Genomic DNA, 22,433 nt, shown 5'->3' on the forward strand with positions numbered 1-22,433 from the left:
GTTGCTTAGTCGTTATCGTATAAATGAGTGTGAATGGGGTGAATATGATGCTTTATATATTTTGTTTTATATAGTCTATGATCAGTGTGTGACCTGCAGTGTAAAAGTGCTTTCAGCATTCAGAGGATGGAAAAAGCACTATACAGGTCAAAGGCCATTTACCATCTCTACATTTAAACTTCATAGCACAAGTTTCAGATATTAATCAAGTCTGCAGTGATAAAACTGAAGGCTTAAATATTGTGACAACTGTGCTGAGCGAACACAGCTGGGCAAAGCAACTTCAATGAATATAAATTATTAATTTTTCAGTCTATGATGTGCTCAAGCATATATACCCACGCTTTCAAATATTAGAACAAAATGTCTCCAGTGCTACGTTCACTGCTCTTTCGTCAGCTTGTAGTCCTGGGTAAAAAGGCGAACATGGTCTCTTAATTTTAGAAAAAAGTATAGAGAACTCGGATTATCTAAAAATAATTTCATGGTGTTCTCATCAAGTATCATTGCCGCATGGACTTAAATGCTTTTAAAAGAAAACCTTTAAGCTTGTAACAGTTTACGCTCTGGGTATTGTAATACAATACTTCCATGGTTCATGAATGTAAAATGTTCCGACTGTCATTGAAAGCATCTGACGAATTATTCCCGCCAGTTGTCGCGCGCGAGCTATTTCTATTTCACAAATAGATAAAGATTCAACCTGTAAAATAAGAACACTTAGTAAGTCAGTATAGCGATATATTTGCTCATTTTTTGAGTGAAAGTTGTTGGACAAGCCTTATTTATAGTTTGTATTTCCACACTCTTTAAGGTTGCTGAAAGGTCAGAGAAAGAGTGAACAGTTAACTTTCTAGTGAAATTAGCGATTGTGGCTAAATGCTAGTTAATTTAGCTCATCTTAACTTAATTTTACTGTGAAAGATTTAACCCTCAATACATTAAAAAATGAAAGCTTCCGAGGATCAAGTTGTTGAAGAAAGTTACCAAGATGATGAGGTGAGTTACCAAATCTCCAGTAATGTAGTAAGAAGTGTATGATCAAAGTGCTGCGTATAGACCTTTATTTTTCAGTCTCCATAAAGTACATCCATTTCTAAATCTCATCTGATTCACACCAATAATTGATTGACTCTATTTTTCGTGTGCTGCCACTTTTTGGAAGGTGAAGATGATCCTACACTGTCTCTTTAATTGACTAGTATGCAATTATTACCAGCAAATTAGAGACTGTGTAGGAAGAGTCATCTCTTCACCTTCCTAAAATCAACCAATCATTGGTGTGAATCAGAGGAGATTTAGAAGTGGGTTTACCCAGTGGAGACTATACTACACCACTGTACTGTATACTGAACTATACTATACTAGCTCAGTAGATGTTTTAATCAAAATAATATATGGACAAACTCTATGACACTTGTGTCATATTCAGATTTAGAAATAATTCCTAAGTCACATCATGATGATGCTACAGTGGTTTCAAAGGTTGAATGTGTTCACTTTAGGTTATTCAATAAGAACTAGCTAATGTAGATTTTCTGTTTTCTCACAGGAGTCCTTCTTCCAAGACATCGACCTCCTGCAGAAACACGGCATTGTGAGTAAAACAGCCGATCGGAAACAAGCTCAGAGTTTTTCCACACAAGATCAAAGTGAGCACCACTCTGGTCTTAATATTGCAGAATGTGGCGGATATCAAGAAGATGAAGTCGGTGGGTATCTGCACGGTGAAGGGTATCCAGATGACTACTCGTAAAGCCCTGTGCAACATCAAGGGCCTGTCTGAGGCAAAAGTGGAAAAAATCAAGGAGGCAGCTGGGAAAATGCTGGTGAGGTTACGATTCCTTCTCTGGATATTAAGTCATCCTTCAGTCCATGCTACTTTATTCTGACGGCTATACGACAGAATCACTTGTGACATAAAATACCTCTCAGTCCTTTTTGTCAGTGTTTGACTTGTTTTTCTTTACGCTACAGAATGTCGGTTTCCAGACCGCCTTCGAGTACAGTACGAGGAGGAAGCAGGTGTTTCACATCACGACGGGGAGCCAGGAGTTTGAGTTAAGCTCTTTACCGCATCTTTCAAGTGGAAGATATCTTGATTCAAAACAACATCTTTGAGTTTAAATGTTCAAATATGAAGATATGTTTTGGATATTTCATGCATAGGACTTTTTCTTGCAAAGTGATTAAACAACAAAAGCATCCGTTTTTGTGCTTAAACATCAATATTTCTCTTTGCAGTAAACTTTTGGGTGGAGGTATGGAGAGTATGGCCATCACAGAGGCCTTTGGAGGTGAGAGGTCCAACTTAAAATCATTTTTATGTGATTAACTTCCTCATTGAATTTCACTCCATCTAAAGTCCCTAACATTATTTTATCCTTCAGAGTTTCGCACTGGGAAAACACAGCTGTCTCACACGCTCTGTGGTGAGTAAAGAGCTTTGTGTAGCTCTTCTTATGGGATTGATAACAAAAAAAAACAGAACAATTTTAATATACAATATATTAAAATGATTCTGTGTTTTTTTTGTAGTCACTGCTCAGCTGCCAGGAGAGGACGGCTACTCAGGAGGGAAAATAATCTTCATTGACACAGAGAACACTTTGTATCCTCACAGTGAACGGCCACAAAACCACTTCAGTCGACGCGTTAGCCCGTAAATGAGTCCAGACATGTTCAGATTAAACAACATTCAAAACAAAGAGGTTAAGGACTCACTTTTGTTCTTCGACAGTATGCAGACACTGTTGTTGTTTCTTATTGTTGTGTTTCAAATGATCCTTGACTTGTACCTGCTTCGTTCCAGCCGTCCAGACAGACTGAGAGACATCGCCGACAGGTTCAATGTTGACCACGACGCTGTGCTTGACAACGTGCTTTACGCCCGGGCCTACACCAGTATGACGATTTGGTTCATTTAGAAATCAGACACTTTCTTTTCTGTTGGTGTGCAAAGCTAAAGAAGTCATCTCCAGGCAAAGGTTGCAATAGTTTGGTGTGTAAAGTGTTGATGTGCTGTGTTGTCTTTCAGGCGAACACCAGATGGAGCTATTGGACTTTGTAGCAGCTAAATTCCATGAAGAAGGAGGAACGTTCAAGTTGTTGGTGAATTAAATGAAACACTTTAAAAACATGTCTCAACATCATTTATTTGGTTTGACTTACAAATCTTTAAAAATATTAGGGGACATAAAATGTTACTTTTATTTTATTTTATTGAACTACAAAGTGTAGAGTAGTTTTCCCAATCGTCTCCTTGTCTGTTTGTCTGTGTTGCCAGATCATCGACTCCATCATGGCTTTATTCAGAGTGGACTTTTCTGGTCGAGGTGAGCTCGCCGAGCGGCAGCAGAAACTGGCTCAGATGCTCTCCAGACTGCAGAAGATCTCTGAAGGTCTGATCCAGGAATGTGCTTGCACAATTACCAGCCATTCATCTTGAACACACGATGACCTCAAATGTGCAGTAATGACCCTTAAAATAGTTCTCTGGTTTTTCCTGTCAATCTTATTTGCTGCTGATTTATGTTTTTGTTTTTTTTAAGAGTACAACGTAGCCGTGTTTATCACCAACCAAATGACGGCAGATCCCGGGGCAGGGATGACGTAAGAGACGGAAAATTCTGTCATTACAGAGAATTATAAATCACATCCTGTTGTTTTTGCTGACAAGCTTCGATTTAATGTTTCTCTCATTTCTTCCTCCCTTTTTAAGGTTTCAGGCTGATCCCAAGAAGCCAATCGGAGGGCATATTTTAGCCCACGCCTCCACCACTCGCATCAGCTTGAGGAAGGGACGTGGCGAGATGAGAATAGCAAAGATATTTGACAGGTAGTTTTTTCCAGTGACCCATAAAATACACGTTTATATTTCAAACAATATCACATTTCTAAGAGTGAGATTTCCCCCAAAAAGATTTCTTAAACACTTGAGGATTTCATCTTGAATTGAAAGCTCCATTTCCTATTGCCATGTTGAAAGATTAAATAAGCAGGCTAAGTTATTTTCACTTACAAAATAGATTTTGAATTTGTAAATTCTTCAATGTCCCAGAGGTGCAGTTTGGTTTGAGGTCTATACAGGCAATAAAAACAGTACAATGACATAAATACAGACACATAAAACATGATATGGAAATCTTCATGATGGCCGTGAGTGAGATAAGGGACACAAAGACCGACAGTCCAAAGTAAAAGTGGACAGGAAACAATGCCTGCAGCTTATTTAAAAACCAAACAGCTGACGGGACAGACGACCTCAGAGATCTGTTAGTTTGACCTCCTAACACAAATGAACCTCTGTCCTGTCGGCAGAAGTCTACACTCTGCATGCAGGGGGGGCTGAGGGTCTTCTAAGATGGCCTTTGCCTTCGGAGTGGTTCTTTAAAGAGATATGAGATAAAGTGTCTCATATCACAAAACCACAGGCAGGCGGTTTACTTCACTTTAACGTTTATTTACAAAAGTATGACGTACAGTTTTCTAAAAGACTTAATCATAAAGTATTTGTATCTGACTCTGACTTTAAAGTGAACGCTCACATTTCTTTCTGCTGTCCTTTAGTCCCGACATGCCCGAGAACGAGGCCACTTTCGCCATCAGCCCTGGAGGAGTTACTGACGCCAAAGAATAGAGGATGGAGAAAGAAAGAAGTTATCACAGTTAATGGTTCCTGACTATTTAATGTAATTAACATTTTTTTTAAAAGTAATTAACTTATTTATTCGTTTTTTTATAACTTATTGAAATGTCTTAAAGTTACCGTGTGATAGATTCTTGATGCATTTCTTCTTTTTATTTTGGGTTATGTTTCCAGTGTTTCAGAAAAAAAATAAAAACACCCAAAAAAGAAAGAAGTTGGTTATCTTTTCTTTTAATTTATATTTGTGGAACAACCCACACGGTCCATCAGGGCTTTTTGTCAAAAAAACAAATGAACTTATTACAAACAAACATTTCATGCTGCATTATCAGTGTCGACCTGCCGACAATCCAGGACTTCTACCGGCCCGGGTCAGCAAACGGGCAGGTAGCATCACTGTAGACCCCTAACACCCCAGACACGATCTCCTTAAAACCTTCCCCTCCAGAAGATCTCTGAACACCAAAACAAGGCGCCTTAAGAACAGTTTCTTCCCCCAGGCGGTCAGATGAACGCTGAACAGTCACATGGCAAATAACCCTGGAGCCAAACTGTCATTGTACATATATTATGTAATTTAAATTCTCAATATTCACACACCTTTAATGTAAATACTGTAAAAATATGCCTCATGTAAATTAAACCATCTGTCACATAATTTTAACTTTTAAATTACAAGTTACTTAAACATCTTTTGCACAACTCGTCACTGCACTATTATCTTATTTAGATAATAGCACAAATTAGTCTTTGCTTATTTTGTGTTGATAGTTAATGTTGTACATTGAGAGAACAGGGTGTGTGTCAGCATAAGCATATGTAATATTTGCTAAAACATCTTCAGGGTCAAAGGTCAGCATTAAGGCGTGTTAGCTCAGTGCTGGCCTCTAGCGGTGTCCGCGGGTCCTGCAGCAGCTGTGCGACACTCTTCGTCAGGTTTGGGCTCCGTATACTGGTGAAAGCAAAGGCTTAACAAAGCGATGGGAACTTCATCAAACGCGCTGCTAAGAGTCTAAAACACATCAGTAACTCAACGATTAAGCGGAACCAGAAAGAGCAAACCTCCCCCCCCCACACGTCTCCACGTTCCCGGTTGTGGACTCTGAAGAAAAAGCAGCGATGGACCCGACAGACACAGCCCCGGATTCGTGGGAGCTGGAGGAGGATGCCGAGGCCCCGGCCACCGCGGCGGGGCTTCCAGCTGCCTTCGCCGCCCTGAACGTCAACGCCAAGCCGTTTGTTCCCAACGTTAACGCCCCGGTGTTTGTACCCAGCTTTCTCCAACCGGACACGGTGGAAACACCGGCCTCGGACGGTGAGTACACGCCACGCCGCCCGCTACAAGTTAGCCTAACTTACCTTAGCAATGCGAGCTAACTCGGCTAAGTTAGCCTAACTTACCTTAGCATTGCGAGCTAACTCGGCTAAGTTAGCCTTCCTGGCTCCAACTCGTCGAGTCCAGTCAGAGCCGCACATGTTATCTCATGTCCAACAAGTCGGCTTTAAGTTTCACACTGTTATAAACATGTAACAGCTGATTTAATAAAACGTGTCCCTCCCTTTCTCTGATGAATATGTATGAAAGTTTCTGTCTCTCTCCTTTAAGGTGCCCCTGATGCAGCAGCAAGCATGGAGGTGGCTGAAACAGCCGGTAAGCATCCAGCATGTTCACATTATTAGATCACACATCTTTCTGTCAGGGGCAGGTTCCCCCCCCCCCCCATTTTATTCTTAAAAAGCTCATTGACACCAGGAGAAGCTTCAGTGCTCTCCTCTGAGCCGTGTAGTTTCACTCACTGGGCCTTATTGTATTAGGATTGCTGGCATTGGTTAAAAAAAAAAATCCCCCATGTGCACGGGCCTACGTAAAATGTGATGCAACACTTCACTTGTCCATGACTGAAATAGACTTGATCACTGTGAGGCATTCACTGACAGCGATGTGTGTCAGGAGAAACTGCATGTCTAAAGGCCTCCATTTGCTTCATTGACCTCTCTGGTAACTTAATTCACACCAGTCATATTGAGGCTAATTCCCTTTTAGGATGTCACACGCTCTTTGGTTACACAGAGCTGGGTTTGTTTGTGTTGGGTTTTTTTTTAATGAGGGGCTGTAGCAGAGGGAGCGATGTGTCCAAACATAATGATAACATGCTTTGTATGTCAGAGAGAGTCGATGCCACACATCCAGCCGACATAACCACACAGATTGTTTGTTTTTATTACACTTACCTGATTATATGGAATCATTACAGCATGATGCAATGGTAGACGAAGTAAAAGCACACAGGACTTTCTTGGTCAAGAGAAAACATCTGGCAGGCTAAGTGCAGAGGGATGAGGAGAAATTAGACTTTGGATGCATAATTCATAGTTGGCTTCAAATTTCCAAAGTTGTAAAATGCTTCCTTTTTAAAGGTACAAGAAATGTCAATGTAATCTTGTTGTTTGAACAGAAGTGGCGTTCTTTACACTGTGTTTCTAACAGGGCTAATTAACTACAATTAGTGATGAACTGCTTATCAATCACAGATTATACGTGTGAGCAAATAAATTAGTTATTAGTTAAATTAGTTATCATTAAGTGTCGTGTAAATCTAAACATACTGATGTCACACGTAATCAATTGAGCACTGATGCACCGTGAGGATTTGACGTACGCAGGCAAAAGAAGTTCAACGTTCACGCAAGAGAGTTTCATGTTTTTTTGTTTTTTTTGTTAAAAAGAAAACGTGGCTCCTTCTGCCTGTCTTGGTTAAAAAAAAAACTAAAAAAAACATCGACCCACCCAGGTTCATGCTGGTACTTTACCTGCATCTCACCTAAATAACCTCAGGTGACCACAATGTCACTCAAACACCAAACAAAAACACTGATGCAAAATAAATGTACCGAACAAATAAGTAGTAAATGAAAAGATGACCCAAAATCTATTTCAAATAAAGAAAACGTGTAGAATAATGAAATTAACAGAACCACCCAAATATTAGAAAACTAATTTTACCAACAATGAAATGGCTCCAACAGTACAGTGTGCAGTAGAGCGTTCTCTGAGGTTTGTGTGCAACATCCTGCACGTTTCAGAGGTTCAGATTCGTATCACCATCAACCACTCAGAATATCTACATCTGTTCCGATACTGATAAATGCGTCCGATATAATCTAGTCTACCAATCGTTGCACAGCTATGATGCTGTCATTTATTTCCTATGAAGAATATTGACCTCTTACACCAGAGGTCAATTCTTCTGTGACTCTCTAAAACGGTTACATAGACAGCAGTTCGTACTGTAACGCCGCCCTGGATGTGTCTTTGTGTCACACGCCCCATATACAGAGGCTGTGGGTTCAAATCCCACCTTGGCCCATTGTTTAATATTTCCCCTCTCTCTCTCTCTGCGGGAAAAAATGTCCCAAAGAATAACTTCTTAGATTCATTTCTAATTTATGGAAATTGAATCGTGAATGATAAAACAGTGTCAAATCTCTAAAAACAAACTTTGATCTCACACATTTAAAAGTCGACTGTCGGGTTGCGATGGATTGAGCTGCTGTACGGACAGCGAAGGAGTCGCTGCAGTTCATCTCGTTGAAACCATAAAATAGTGGCGAGCTTTGTTCGATCAGCACAGACCTTATGACAGCAGATTCATGAAGCGCTTGTTGTTGCAGCTCCAGTGGAGAATGGAGGCACTGAGGCAGACATGACCACAGAGGAGGAGACGTGGGAGCAGAAGGAGGAGCCGGGGGGAGGCGGAGGAGGTGGAGGCGAGGAGGAGGTGGAGGCGGGAGGAGCCGGCGAGGAGGCGGCCGCCGGGAGGAAAGAAGATGAGGAGATGATGGAGGAGGAAGAGGAGGAGATGCCGGTCCCCAAAGTGGCTCCAGCCCCACCAGACGCCCCGAAGAAGGAGCACGTGAACGTGGTCTTCATCGGTCACGTCGGTGCGTTTCACTGATACTTGTATTCTGCACAGATTTATTTAAAGAAGATGAAAGTGAGTAATTGTACTTTGAATGCCCGTCTTTGTAGATGCTGGTAAATCAACTATTGGAGGACAGATCATGTGAGTTGAAACTCTTAAATTCCTGATCACTGTGTTCCTGCGCTGCACACTAAATCTAATCACTGTGTTTGCTTTCCCAGGTACCTAACTGGAATGGTGGAGAAGAGAACTCTGGAAAAATACGAAAGAGAAGCGAAAGAAAAGAACAGAGAGACCTGGTGAGAGAAGCGTTGTCATTGAGAAAGTGCTAATGTTATGATAACAAGCGGCTCCGTGCCGTGCATGTACCGAGAGCTCCCAGCACACGTTTAATAAAACATGAATGAATCATTACGATTGGTGCATGCAGGTACCTGTCGTGGGCTCTGGATACAAACCAGGAGGAGAGGGACAAGGGGAAGACAGTGGAGGTGGGCAGAGCTTACTTTGAGACTGAGAAGAAACACTTCACTATCCTGGATGCTCCCGGACACAAGAGCTTTGTCCCAAACATGATTGGAGGGGCGTCACAAGCCGACCTGGCAGTGCTGGTGAGATGAACAGGAACAGTCCCTGTAACAATAAGTAACCTACAGAGAGTGAAACATCAGAATCAGGGTTTTTTGTTTTTTTTGCAGATTATATTTACACAAAGAATTTGTATTGGTGCTAAACAACTAACAAAGGCTTTACATACAGTACACGTGCACCCTGTGTATTGATTAGTAAGTCATATCTCGTGGTAAGACGAAAAAAGTGCATAGAAACTTGTCAAACCACCTTTGCATTACTTTCAAAACAATTCAAAGTCGATCCAGTTGTTTGTCTGTGAAAGGTGCCGTTACGTCTGTCTCACTCGTCTTCTGCTCTCAGGTGATTTCAGCCAGAAAGGGCGAGTTTGAGACCGGCTTTGAGAAAGGTGGACAGACACGGGAGCACGCTATGCTGGCTAAAACTGCCGGGGTGAAGCATCTCATTGTCCTCGTCAACAAGATGGATGACCCCACTGTGAACTGGAGCCTCGAGAGGTGAACATGGGCCGACTTTTATCCTCCCTGATTGTAATGTTTATTCTCACGTTGACGACAAAATGTCCTGGTCCAGCTCAATGTTCGTGTTCAGTGCGTCATATTTGAGTTATTAAAGCCATTTTGTTTCCCTGCAGGTATGAGGAGTGTAAGGAGAAGCTGGTGCCGTTTCTTAAGAAGGTGGGCTTCAACCCTAAGAAAGACATCCACTTTATGCCTTGCTCCGGACTCACAGGTGCCAACCTAAAGGAACCAGTATCTTCTGAATGCACCTGGTACACGTAAGTCAGCTCTCTGCACGGGTTCAGAATGGTACTCCAGTGTGACGTGTTCTCAGGTTGTCTTATTCACACATGCTCAGCATTTTGTGGAAGATATTTTGAAGTCTAAAGCCCTGTTTCCACACAGCAGTCCGATACGGTTTGGTTCGATTAAACCTGATGGACTGCAGTGTTTAGCTCCACCTTTTCAGGTTGGCTCGATATTCTTGGCACCGCAACAGAAGGCTCCCAAAAAGTCGGACGGTACGGATCGGTTATTTGGGAAGCTTTCCCGGGATTAGTCTATGGGAACACCGTAAAATGCGTGCCGTACCGAGACGAACCGCTCGGTGGAAACAGGGCACTCGGGAAGCTTGATGAAGAAGCACTGACGCCGTCTGTAGTGCGTCTGTTTGTGGGCTCAGTCTACTCGAGCTTATCCCAACATTTAGCACCTACTATTATATGTATAAGACAGAAACGTGTGAATGTAACATTTTGATGCAGGAGGTTTAAAGCTTGCAAGAATCCCGGGGATGCTGCATCGATATCACCTTTCATTTCTTTGACATCTGTTAATCTTACCTGGAGTTGTGTGTGAGCATGTTGTTGACATCATTGGCACTAACGCAACACTGATTCATCACACTGTCTGTGTTGGTGTCATTACTTCTTCCATTCAGCATGGACCTGGTAATGATGGCTGTATGAGAAGGTTGGCGACAGTGAATAGTATGACTGACGTAATGTCTGCACACACTTTAACACGCAGTCTGTTAAATTCTGTTGCCAGGGGTTTCTTAATCAAAACAATGCTACAAAGATGACGTTGAGGCCGGCGGGGAATCATGGGAGTTCTCTCTGCTGCTCCTGTGTGTGATAATGTGATGAAAAGCCTCCATTTCTGTTCTTTATCAGGGGTTTGCCATTTATTCCTCACCTGGACAGTTTGCCAAACTTCACCAGATCCAACGACGGACCTGTCAGACTACCCATCGTAGACAAGTACAAGGTGAGCAGGTGGAGGTTCTGTTTTTAAACAGCAACAAACTGAAGTCTGTGGCAGCTCGTCCACTCTGCTGCTCCGTCCTCGGCGGTTGAGTGGACCGCATGTCTCTGGGTTCGTTCCATTCACACCCCATCATCACCACCACCACCCAAAAAAAAAAAAAACAGAAATGTCCCTGTCCAGTTTCTCTCTCCTCTCTGGTGATTTTCCAAAAGCACAGCAGCATATTTACACACTCCGCAGCCTCTGCAGAAACGCCGCTCTTTAAGATAATTCAGCTTCTTGGCACTCGTGTCAGTCGAGCTGTTGGAGGCGGTTCAAACCCGACTGTAAGTGTTGGTGGAGCAGAGTTATTTTGAAGCTCTCAGCTGTCTCTACCAGACTGGTTTTTCTTCAAACGTTGTCTTTTCTCTTCATCCTCTTGTCTCTCTGGAGTTTCGTCCTCTCACTCCATAGGAACCGTATGTCGTGGCCTCCTCTGTTGTTCTCCTGTAATTATGGATTATGGATCATTGAACTGGGTGCTGCACACTAATGACCGAGACTAGATCCACTCAGCGTTGTGCTGTTACACTGCAGTAATAAAAACGATCACTCAAATAACTTCAATATTTATTGTTCAGACGCTCAATGTCACGATGCTCTACTGCAGTTATCCCACTTTATTTACTTACAAACAGCAGGAACGTTTCCCAGTTTATGATCAATAAAGCACATCTATCCTTACAAACATGTATTTTATAATTCCTTTGTCATCACTATCTAATAGCTTTCTATAGCACTCTCACAGCTAGCTTTAGCAGCAGGTTAGCGTAGTTGAAAAAATGGAAACAAAGGGGAAGAGCGACGCTCACCCTGTCTGGAGATACGAAGTGATGTTCATTAATTTAGTTCTGGTTTCTTTAACTTTAGAAAGAGCCAAGCTGTTTTTTCCTGCTGTTTCCAGTCTTTAAACCAGGCTAAGCTAACCAGCTGTTGGTCTATTTACTTGTGTGACAGGAACTAACTGAGCAGGGAAGCTACTGAAAGTATTTACCTAAATGACCTACGAAACCTTAAAGGGTGACTTTGTAAATTAGAGCTGATCCATTTTGTCAAATGTAAGTCCAAGTCGAGTAAAAACTAAGTCCATGGTGATTTTTCGAGGTCAGGTTTGTTTTTCTGATTTCAGCTGTATTTACTTTCTGATCAGTTTTGGATGAATCGTTTGTTTGAAGCTGCCATCCTATGTGAGTGAAGGTTACTGACGGTGTGTTTTGGCCTGCAGGACATGGGGACAGTTATCCTGGGGAAGCTGGAGTCTGGATGTATCAGTAAAGCCCAGCAGCTGGTCATGATGCCAAACCGGGTGAGAGACGACTTTTTCTCCGTCGAACAGAGGAGCAGGAGTGACACAGAGGCTTCACAACGTGTTGCATGTTTTCAGCCTCAACAGACAGAAAATGGTTTAGTTCTAGTTCAAACACTAGACGCATGTCCAATACAGCAACAATTTAAATATTTACATATAGCTGTGTGTGTGTGTGTGTGTGTGTGTTTGTGTTTGTGTGTTGCAGCACACAGTGGAGGTATTGAGCCTGCTGAGCGATGACGTGGAGACAGACGATGCAAGTCCCGGGGAGAATCTGAAGTTGAGACTGAAGGGCATTGAGGAGGAAGAAATCCTCCCTGGATTTATCCTCTGTAGCCCCGACAACCTCTGCCACTCCGGACGCACCTTTGATGCACAGGTAATGGAAATACCCAAGACAGCGTCGACACACATCGGACCTTCTGACTGCACATGTGGCTCCGATGCTGAGTGGAGAATATCAATGAAAAGTCTTTCAGAGTTTATGAAGGTGTGCTCTAAAGATCGGAGAAGGTAAACAGTTTAAATAGAAGCCGAGCTGATGCTAACATGTTCTATCAGGAAGAGTCACCCTGCAGCTTTCTGTTAGATGCATAGAGATGAAGAGTATGTCTCACATGAATAAGGAAATCAGGGTTTCACATAAACTAGGCCTCAAGCTACAAAAAAGAAGCCCCTGCATGGCTCTTGAACTGCAGCGACGTTGAAGGAATATAACCAGGTGTAGCAGACACTCGTCCACCAGCTGAACACAACGTCCTCGTGTTCTGTCCGTGATTGGTGCCGTTTGCATTTATGGAAGATCAAAAAAAGACATACACATCTCTGAGTGGGTGCTGGATTCAAAAAACACAAAAGGGAAGAAAAAAAAAAGGCAATTAAAAATCCAGAAATCCTTTTAACGGACGCTTCTTGGTGTTCGGATATTGTTTGCTTCTTTTTAGAAATGAAAAAAATAAAAATAAATCCAGCCTGAATAAATTTGAGAACTAGAAATAAATGCCACCATATGTTTACAAAAAAAGTTTTTACAATTTAACAATACACTTTTAAAAAATGCTGGAAGACGCATTAACAAAGAATAAAAACAATATGAAGAAAGAATGTAAAAGGAGGAGAGCAGAGTTTTGTTAGTGTTGGAGGTGATGTTGAAGTTAGAAGTCTCCCATTCAAAACATTTTTAATTTTCATAATTTTATTCAAAAAATGAAACATTAACAGCTTGAAAAGATAGTGTCTGATTCTGTTGTTTTGACATTTGTTCACATTTTGGCCTCTTAAAATCTTAAATGTGAGATCCACATTAGACGCACCAACACACAGTAATCTTTATTTCTTCACAGTTTCAATGAACATGTGAAATTCAACAGATTTGTGATGTTTGAACTCTGATCGTCTCCTTCTCTTTCAGATCGTCATCATTGAGCACAAATCCATCATTTGTCCTGGTTACAATGCAGTTCTTCATATCCACACCTGCATCGAAGAAGTGCAGATCACGGTTAGTTCCTGCTCGCCGTTTCACGTTTATTCTCCTCGAAACGTTTTCTGTCATTACTGATCTGTGGATGAACTTCTCCTGCAGGCCTTAATCTGTCTGGTGGACAAGAAGACGGGGGACAAAAGCAAAACACGACCACGCTTTGTCAAGCAGGATCAGGTGTGCATCGCCAGGCTCCGAGCAGCAGGAGTCATCTGCTTAGAGACCTTCAAGGACTTCCCTCAGATGGGACGATTCACACTGCGGGACGAAGGTGAGAACACCTAAGAGACGTGTGCTAACTTAATAGAGCTTAGGTAACTCGCTGCTACAACATTTTTTTATTTTTAAGTTGCTTTATTTGTTTTTGTGCATGTCTGGGTTGTTTTTCACGGGATAAACTTGGAGGTACAGTTTTTTTTCCCTCACTTCCATTTCTCCGCTCCTCCAACAGGCAAAACCATCGCCATCGGCAAAGTGCTGAAGCTGGTGCCAGAAAAGGACTAAATGCAACTGTGGCAGCATGCATGGAGTTCTTCCAGTCATTACCAGAGGAGAAATGCTGCTAGAGCCGACCCCAACAGCTACTCTCTCTTTACACACAACTATGCTGAGGAGAAGATCAATAAAGAGGAGAATCAAATTGCATCAGATGAAGGAATCAAGACTGAATCAGTTTTTTTGATGAACAATATGTAATGAGAGACCAAGTCCAGTGTGTCAGCTTTCTCATATTGAGAGCTCAGCTATGCCACTAATGTAGCTACAAGTCCCCCCTTCTGTACTCCCATGGCTAACCGCACTGTCGGATGGCCAAGCCATTTGTTTTTAGAATGGAGCTGGATGCAGTGTCGTGAGTTTGGGGAAGAAATACAGAAATATCCTGCTAAAGACCAGTGTTAGCCTGTAATTTTGATTTGCAAAGTTCATCTCCCTGTCTAAGAGCGGGATTAAGACTCCAGAGGACATTTTATTTGGTTTTAAGGGTTTGCTGCACCAAATTATTTTAGTTTGGTCTCTCTCCACTTGAGATGGTTGACTTGGATTGAGCTCACATACTTCTCTGATTAACCATGGATAAAAACACACATGCGCACACACACACAAAGACAGCTGTTACAGATATAATTGAAAATAAATGATCAAGCTGCAAAAGAAAGTGGTATTTGTTTTCCTTTGAATACGTATAAACGTGGGGATGAAAAGATTAATCGAGTCAAAGGCGTCAAGGTTCACATCTGTAATCTGAAAAACAATCTCAATAATATGGTGAGCATCAGCAGCTGCAGAGCAAGATTTAAAAGTGAGGACACGCCACCGTCTTTGAAAATCAGAGATGTGGAAACATTTTGACTTCAAGACAGAAAATAAAGAGGTGAGAAGATAACAGACGAGACAAAAACTGCAAATATTGCAAGTAGACTGAGAACTACACAAATAACACAACCAACATGATGCAGCATTGTAGCAGGTTTGCAGCTCCTAAAGGAATCTCCTTCAGTCATTTGTCTAGTCTTATTTTGTAAAATAAATCGTGAGAATTGATGGTGAAACCAGTATCGTGGATCGTATTGTGAGTTTAGTGAATCTTTACTTCCTGAGTATAAACATGCTTTAGCCATGTAATCAGAATTACACCATTCTGATATGTTCTATGCACATTTTTAGCCACAGAATATAAATGTAGGAATTGGCTGCATTGTTGTTTCAGGATATATTGGAGTGACACTTTAAAAAGCTTTTGGTTTGTTTCACAGCTCCCAACAAACGTGTTTAATGAAAAGACAACAGAGACTTTAATATTTACTTTAATATCTTCACTCAACATTTGAATAAACTGTCCAGAATCCATCAGATGCCACTTCTGCTGTCCTCATTGTTCCCACTTCCTGTTTCAATAAAGTTGACTTTGTATTGAGTGACGTAGTACTCCCTTTGCGGAATGCGCATGCGTGGCTGCTGTTCACACGTGAAGCAGACAGCATGGCCGAGGTGAAAGAAGTTGCATTGGACCGGGCACAGGTAAAACTGTCTTCTTCCTTCAAAACACTAAAACTTTTACTGAGTCTCGTTTGAATAGAAAATAAAACGACTGTCGGATGAATCACGTGATGAACCGACAGCAGCTTGGAGGTAGATATCGTTAGAGAGCGTGTTTGCTTTAGCCCTGAAGCTAATTCTCAGCGGATCAGTAGAGAATACTTTTCCCCCTGAAAACAACTTTTAGGAGCCTCTGTTTGGTCTTATTTCTTTCAGGTTAAAAAAGCCGTACAAGCCTTGCAGGCATTCCTGAAAACAAAGTCCACTCCTGACGCTTTATTCCTGGAGGAGACTCAGCAGATCAGCCTGCTCTTCACCCTCTGGAAGATCCCTAAAGAAGCTCAGACCATCCGCATGTGAGTCCATGAGGCACCACCATCAAGCTCACTTCTTTCTGCCTTATTTTGTTGGTTTTTTGTGGATGTGAACTCTTGTCTCCTCCCTCCAGTCCCTTGCCCCATGGCCAGCGGTCAGACACAGACGAGGTGTGCCTCTTCACCAGAGATGAGCCCAACATGACCTCAGAACAGACTCAGAGATTTTATAAGAAGCTCCTGGAGGTGCAGGGAGTCAAAAACGTCTCTGAGGTATTTTCATACAGATTACAGAATATTTCCTGTCAAGTGTAATAAATAAATACATTCATGCTCAGAAAGTAAGTTGACTGGCCACAGACGCTGGCTAACTATTTTATTATTATTATTCTTGTGTGTCCCTGTGTTTGGTGCAGATCATCCCCTACAAGGTCCTGAGGACGGAGTACAAACCATTTGAAGCCAAACGTCGTCTTTTGGGGAACTTTGACGTGTTCCTCTCGGATGAGCGAGTCCGCCGCCTGCTGCCATCCCACCTCGGGAAGCATTTCTATCAGAGGAAAAAGTATGACATCTCCTCCTCTCTCCGGTGTCTTTATGCCGGGTGTTGACATTTGACAGCTCTGTAAAACACAAATTAATCCGAAAAACAACAAATTGACTTATTGGCTGTTTTGCTGATAAAAAAAAAAAGAAACCTTTGCACAGTCGAGGATCAAAAAACGTTTTTTAAAAATGGTCAACAAATCTGCTTTTTTGTTTTCTGCTATCTGTTTGTCGCTGCTTGGTGTACCTGCAGTAGATGCCTTCTTACCTCATGTCTGTCTTCCCCAGAGAGCCTCTGTGTGTGAACCTGCAAAGCAAACAGCTGGCCAGAGACATCCAGAGAGTCATCCAGGGCACCAGCTTGAAGGTGACCAAGAAGGGCTGCTGCTGGTGAGCTTTACTCTCCTGCTTCACGTCTCCTCAACGAAACAATCCCAAGCTGTCACATCGCAGCTTCAGAGAGAATGTGGTCATCACTGTAGCTTCAACAAGATGCCCAAACGAGCCATCAAGAGTGTCACAGAAAGTTTTAATGTTGTATTTGCACCTCAGCAACCCGGTCGATTCTGTGAAGTGTTTGATACGGGCAGTAGATGGTGCTAAAGTGAGTCAATGTAAATCCAGATGGACCTCCTCACCCGTGGAGCCTGTCTCTACAACTTTGATACACGACACAAAAGTCGACAACGATGTGCACCGACCATGTTCCCAGAGTCACATGTCACATGTCTTGATTTGTATTGTTTATGATCTGCGGTGATTTCAGCATGGCACGTGTCGCCCACTCCGGTATGACTGCAGACGAGGTGACCGACAACATCGAGGCCGCCGTCCAAACAGTGGCGTCAAAAATCCGCACGGTGAGCACGCTGCCTACAGAAGTGTCTTAGAGGAGCGACTTCTATAACATGTTTAACTCGTGATTGGCAGGTCAGCATGTTTCTCATTGTATCGTGGTTTTGGACACGTCGGTGTTGCTGCTTTCTATAGTTAGTCACTGTTTGAGTATTTCTTGAAGCTGTTTACAGATTATTATTTATCCCACACACTGATAAGAACACTCGACCTTTCCACTTTCATGAACTTTAGTTTGCATTGTCATTTACAGAAAGGGCCGGTGATGAAGCTGGTCCATTTAAAGAGTCAAACGTCGGTGGCGCTGCCCATCTACACCTCAGACCTGAGCGACCTCGACGCACTGGCGGTAAAAACTAAACCTGCCGACCCACCCAAGAAAAAGGTGAGAACAGGTGGACATCTGGTGTGTGAGTCAGACACATCGGGACGTTGGGTGAGATAACCAGCTCACATGTTTTTTGGGATTTCAGGCGAAGAAGAACAAGACAGATACCGCTGTTGAGGGAGAGGAGGAAGAAATCCCACAGCTGGTTCCCATAGCAACACCGAGCAAAAAGCCCAAAGTGGACGTCAGTAACTAAAATTACACAATTTAATTTGAATATTTCAGCCGATTGGAGAAATATATGCGGTGCTGACGATCCATCCTGATTTTTTTTCATTTTTAGAAACAATCCAAGAAGAAGAAGCTGGAGAAAGCCCCCCAACCCCCCGTGTCAAAGAAAGGAAAGAAATCACCCAACAAACTCACCAAGAAGGCCGGCAAGAAGGACACGAAAGGAAAAAGAAAAGTGCCTCGGGTGAAATGATTCTGCGCGAAGGATCAACGAATACGACGTTCTCATGAACAATTATCACTTTACACAGAAGCAGTGTGTCCACAGAATGATCCGTATATATTCAGTGTTTTGTCTCTTCTTTTCAGGATGAATGAACAGATTTATAAACTTTGTTGTCTCAAATATTCTGTGGCCATTTTGTGTTTCTGATTCTTCCGGGTTTTTTCTGGAACCCGGGGATTTTTTTTCCCACCTGAAAAGTTGTCCAGTGAGATTTTAGTTTGGAGCTTTATTATCCCTTGAAAGGGAAATTCGACTTACAGCAGTGGGGGAAAAAACAGAACATATAAAAAGGACAGTGCAACAAAACCTGATCAAACACAACCAAGAAAAGAAAATGTCCCCGTTAAAAACTGATGATAAAGTGCTGCTGGGAAGAGCAGCCGAGGTTTTAAGTTGATGAGTGTTTAAATTGCTGGAGGAGTTTATGATCTCTACACCTTCTCCAGACGGGAGAACAACAAACTCCTCCAGTAGAGGACTGTTAGAGCTGGCCAACATTGATCTACTTTCAAGATTTGTCGGTTCCTGATGTGACGAGAAGCTGGTGAGTGAGACAATGCTGGACGGAGGAGTTTTGTTTTGTCCTGAAAGGTTGACGCACCATGAGACAAAAGAGACTCAGTAAAAGATCTGTAGAATAAATCCACCAGTGTCCTGTCCTCATTAAGCACTGCTGAAGGACTGTATGAAAGCCAACCTGTTTTATTTTTGCAGTCTAAAATGCTCTGATAGACTTTCTAGCTCCGATTAGATTCCCATAATTGTAATCATTAAAAGTGTTAGTGCTGTCTGAAGTAAACTGGCATCGCTTTGTGTTCTGGAAGAAGCGACAGCGACAGCTTGAATTTCCCTCGGGATCAATAAAGTATCTATCTGTCTATCTATCAGCTGTCAGGTTTTTCCAATTCAAATTGTCAAACTGAGTTGAATTATATTTGTGATAATACAGAAGAAGCTGTCGAACTTCCTGTCGATGATCTGAGTGTTTTTAAAGCGAGACTGTGCAAGTTCAGAATGTTTAAAGTGCCCAATCATCGATGTGGATCAGCACCGTCAGTCCAATACTGAATATGTAAATTCGGTTATTATCGGACCTGATACCGATATTAGATCAGAGCTGTCCCGTCTCTCCTTATAAGGGGTATTATGCTAAATGGTGGTGCAGGCGCTTTGGTTCCAATATGTGGTAAAAGTGGTGTTTCATGTTGGCCTGTTAATTCCTTCTGTTTTTAGATTTCAGATGAACATTTTGAGCTCATACTTGAGGAAGCTATCCCCCATGCTACCACTCAGGGATGGCATCATTGACCCAGTTACACCCTGTTCTTAAACAAGGAGCCAACACAACATGTGCAGAATGACTGACTTACAATGAACAGAGTAATAATTGTTATTAGTTCAGAAATGGCACCATTTTATGGCTCATCAAGAATCTAACAAGCGGGCTTTACAGGATGCTGGAGGTCTCGTACACCTTTTGTGTATTTGATCCCTTTAAGTGTGTTTGCTGATGCTGAGTTTAGCCATCAGAGCTGTGCATGTGTATCAGATGACAGGCCTTTTGTTGACGAGCTTATGCCTGCGCTTGTACAGCTGCTTCTGCTGACATAGAACTACAGTATCTATCTATCTATCTATCTATCTATCTATCTATCTATCTATCTATCTATCTATCTATCTATCTATCTATCTATCTATCTATCTATCTATCTATCTATCTATCTATCTATCTATCTATCTATCTATCTATCTAAATATCATAACTAACTAAACAGCTCATCTGAAATAATAATTTCCCTGCATTTCTAAAGACTGTATTTGTTTTAAAAGGACCAGGTGAGCACTAAGTTTCCAGCCAATCAAAGTGATGATATTGTTGTCAACAGGTGGGCTGGGTCTGTGTATTCATCCGAGCCCGACCTCAGCTGTGTGTGGTGGGCCATCTGGAATTACAGTGTTCACAGGTGGGTGGTCAGGAGGACGGAGATGAGCTATATCAGACAGACACTCTCTTGATGGTACAGATACTGTCACTCCGTCATATGACTGCTGGAAGCTGGCTGCGTCGACGAGCTGAGCAGACGGGACGGCTCCAAGAGGAAAGTTGTAGATTCTTCGATGCTCAGTGATCGGTGTTTCCATTATTCATGAGGTAAAAGCTCTCGAAGGGAAGACAAAGTGCTTACAGGTGTTTTCTTTCTGCGGAGCAGCAATGGGAACAGTTGGGGAAACTTCAGCTCCAGATGACTCTGGGAGTCACCACACAGCCGCTGCACGACCTCCCAGCTGGGCTTACCTTCACAAGCCTATCATTGTGTTGGTGATGGGATCGATGATGTGCACTGCGGGTGGACTCCTCTTCCTGCTCCAGTCGTCGGAAGCGTCCCGCTCTGTGGCCTCCGCCTGTGTGTCCATTGGACTGCTGTTTGCGGTGATGGGGCTGGTGTGGATCCCAATTCTGAAGGAGAAGCGGACACGAAAGCGCTACGCCATGGAGGTGTGAATCAAGGTTGAACGACTGCTCGCAACTAATCAACCTATTTAATCGTTTTTCCATCTGTGTAGGGAACATTTAAAACAAAATGTGTTCCAGCACTTCACATATAAAATCCAGAACATATTCTTTGCTACAAAAGATACCAGTGAACAACAGAAGCAAAGAAAAACTTCCCTCCAACAGGCAGAAACCTGAAGCAGGACCAGAGTCATTGGTAAACATCCATCTGATTGGCTGGAATTAAAAAACGTGTGCTCGTGGCAGAGACAGAAATGGATCATCGCATTCCTCTGAAACATTCAGCGCAGTCACACAGCAGGGCTGGGATCGTTGATAACACTTTGTACTTTGAGCTCTGTCACTGTGTGTTTCTACTCGTCTGTGAGGAATACTAACGATCCTGCAGCTGCATGCACATTGACTTCTTTTCCACATCTGGATCAACTTCAGGAGATCCCCACTGCAACCATGTCCACATCTGTGCAGGTGGAGCCAGTCATGGAGAAAAGCTACGACGGAGTCGGTCGCTGCAAGTGCTCGTTCTGGTTCGCGGTGGCCCACGACATACTCGGCATCTTCATCATGATGGTGGGAGTGTTCGGAGGTCTGGTGGTCCATGACTTGTTTATCTACGCGGGTGCCGTCATCATCTTCCTCAGCTTGATCTGGTGGGTGTTCTGGTACTCGGGGAACATCGATGTGCCGCCCGAGGAGCTGGAGGACGACGTGGGCATGATCAAGCTGAAGAACCGGGGACTCAGCCGGGCTGTGAGGCGAGTGTCCGGACATCTCTCCAGCAGGATCAGGAGCTCTTTCCGGAAAAACGGCAGATCTTTCAGAGAGGAGAACAGCAGACCATCGGACACTGGTGCAGATATTACCTTGTCCACTATTTATAACAGCACCATCGCCTCCTCCTCCTCGAAAGAATTTTACAGAGAGACTCTGTCCATATGAACTAACGCAGCGCAGACTGCGTGAGACAAACACACTGAACTTGGATCTTTAAATGTGTTTCCTTTAGTTGACTTATTCACATGAAGGGGATTTGATGTTGACTTTACCAACATGCACCAGTAATGATTAGACACACCGAGGTCATGTGGAGATAAGATCAACAAGCTCTTATCATGCCGATAAGGTTTAAACTTTGCACACGAGGACTGTGTTGCTCATGGCTTTGGCTTCAACCACAACATGTCATCATTGACTTTTTTAAAGAGTCGTGGTGGATTGATTCACACCATACACTGTAAATATCAAGATTCACACGTGAACATGCTGACTGCACAGAGCAAAAGAAAAGGTGACAGGAGGTAACGATGAAGCAGAGTGTATTTAGATTACCATGTGGTCATGTGATTTAGAGATATCTCTTTTTTGTATCTAAAGCCTAATTTGACCTTTATAATAATATTGGCCATCAAACAAATGAATATACCTTTCACATTATGGACATTTGTGTCTTACTGCAATAAAACTTGAATCGAGACTTCCCGACATTCACCTCCTTCATGAAATCTTTAAAAGAGAATCGTATGCTGGTTCTTTGAACGTAAGAATATTTTTGGTTTGAA

General features: G+C 42.6%; 4 protein-coding genes across 4 annotated transcripts; all 4 read left to right on the plus strand.

Moving 5' to 3' along the window:
• The first annotated feature begins 683 nt into the window (after positions 1-683).
• dmc1 (DNA meiotic recombinase 1) lies at positions 684-4,706 on the plus strand. The gene is made up of 13 exons (XM_079372408.1): positions 684-999; positions 1,553-1,597; positions 1,683-1,829; positions 1,978-2,060; positions 2,245-2,297; positions 2,391-2,432; positions 2,539-2,611; positions 2,813-2,904; positions 3,038-3,111; positions 3,287-3,401; positions 3,552-3,612; positions 3,722-3,838; positions 4,570-4,706. The coding sequence occupies exons 1-13, from the start codon at positions 949-951 to the stop codon at positions 4,637-4,639; spliced, it is 1,023 nt and encodes a 340-aa protein (XP_079228534.1). The 5' UTR covers positions 684-948; the 3' UTR covers positions 4,640-4,706.
• Positions 4,707-5,519: 813 nt separating this feature from the next.
• On the plus strand, positions 5,520-14,918 carry gspt1 (G1 to S phase transition 1). The gene is made up of 14 exons (XM_079372539.1): positions 5,520-5,963; positions 6,255-6,299; positions 8,321-8,590; positions 8,679-8,712; positions 8,793-8,870; positions 9,002-9,182; positions 9,505-9,659; positions 9,797-9,940; positions 10,838-10,931; positions 12,196-12,276; positions 12,485-12,658; positions 13,691-13,780; positions 13,865-14,033; positions 14,214-14,918. Exons 1-14 carry the CDS (start codon positions 5,768-5,770, stop codon positions 14,264-14,266), a joined length of 1,764 nt encoding a protein of 587 aa, XP_079228665.1. The 5' UTR covers positions 5,520-5,767; the 3' UTR covers positions 14,267-14,918.
• Positions 14,919-15,667: 749 nt separating this feature from the next.
• rsl1d1 (ribosomal L1 domain containing 1) lies at positions 15,668-18,481 on the plus strand. The gene is made up of 9 exons (XM_079372755.1): positions 15,668-15,781; positions 16,016-16,155; positions 16,248-16,386; positions 16,530-16,678; positions 16,948-17,049; positions 17,426-17,519; positions 17,768-17,899; positions 17,988-18,086; positions 18,186-18,481. Exons 1-9 carry the CDS (start codon positions 15,743-15,745, stop codon positions 18,324-18,326), a joined length of 1,035 nt encoding a protein of 344 aa, XP_079228881.1. The 5' UTR covers positions 15,668-15,742; the 3' UTR covers positions 18,327-18,481.
• Positions 18,482-19,259: 778 nt separating this feature from the next.
• On the plus strand, positions 19,260-22,348 carry LOC306817302 (transmembrane protein 238-like). The gene has a single exon (XM_079334066.1). It carries the CDS (start codon positions 21,325-21,327, stop codon positions 21,811-21,813), a length of 489 nt encoding a protein of 162 aa, XP_079190192.1. The 5' UTR covers positions 19,260-21,324; the 3' UTR covers positions 21,814-22,348.
• Positions 22,349-22,433: the final 85 nt, after the last annotated feature.

Source organism: Symphodus melops (genome assembly GCF_947650265.1).
Source record: "Symphodus melops genome assembly, chromosome: 21".
In the NCBI taxonomy this organism is placed as follows: Eukaryota; Metazoa; Chordata; class Actinopteri; order Labriformes; family Labridae; genus Symphodus; species Symphodus melops.

Excerpts from the sequence above, each read along its gene's own strand:
- dmc1 (XM_079372408.1), top strand. The coding sequence starts at position 949 with ATGAAAGCTTCCGAGGATCAAGTTGTTGAAGAAAGTTACCAAGATGAT. Across the intron at positions 2,061-2,244 it reads ACGGGGAGCCAGGAGTTTGA|TAAACTTTTGGGTGGAGGTA; the intron begins GTTAAGCTCTTT and ends TTCTCTTTGCAG. Across the intron at positions 3,402-3,551 it reads ACTGCAGAAGATCTCTGAAG|AGTACAACGTAGCCGTGTTT; the intron begins GTCTGATCCAGG and ends GTTTTTTTTAAG.
- gspt1 (XM_079372539.1), top strand. The coding sequence starts at position 5,768 with ATGGACCCGACAGACACAGCCCCGGATTCGTGGGAGCTGGAGGAGGAT. Across the intron at positions 10,932-12,195 it reads CCATCGTAGACAAGTACAAG|GACATGGGGACAGTTATCCT; the intron begins GTGAGCAGGTGG and ends TTTGGCCTGCAG. Across the intron at positions 14,034-14,213 it reads ATTCACACTGCGGGACGAAG|GCAAAACCATCGCCATCGGC; the intron begins GTGAGAACACCT and ends CTCCTCCAACAG.
- rsl1d1 (XM_079372755.1), top strand. The coding sequence starts at position 15,743 with ATGGCCGAGGTGAAAGAAGTTGCATTGGACCGGGCACAG. Across the intron at positions 17,050-17,425 it reads ACCAAGAAGGGCTGCTGCTG|CATGGCACGTGTCGCCCACT; the intron begins GTGAGCTTTACT and ends CGGTGATTTCAG. Across the intron at positions 17,520-17,767 it reads TGGCGTCAAAAATCCGCACG|AAAGGGCCGGTGATGAAGCT; the intron begins GTGAGCACGCTG and ends TGTCATTTACAG.
- LOC306817302 (XM_079334066.1), top strand. The coding sequence starts at position 21,325 with ATGTCCACATCTGTGCAGGTGGAGCCAGTCATGGAGAAAAGCTACGAC.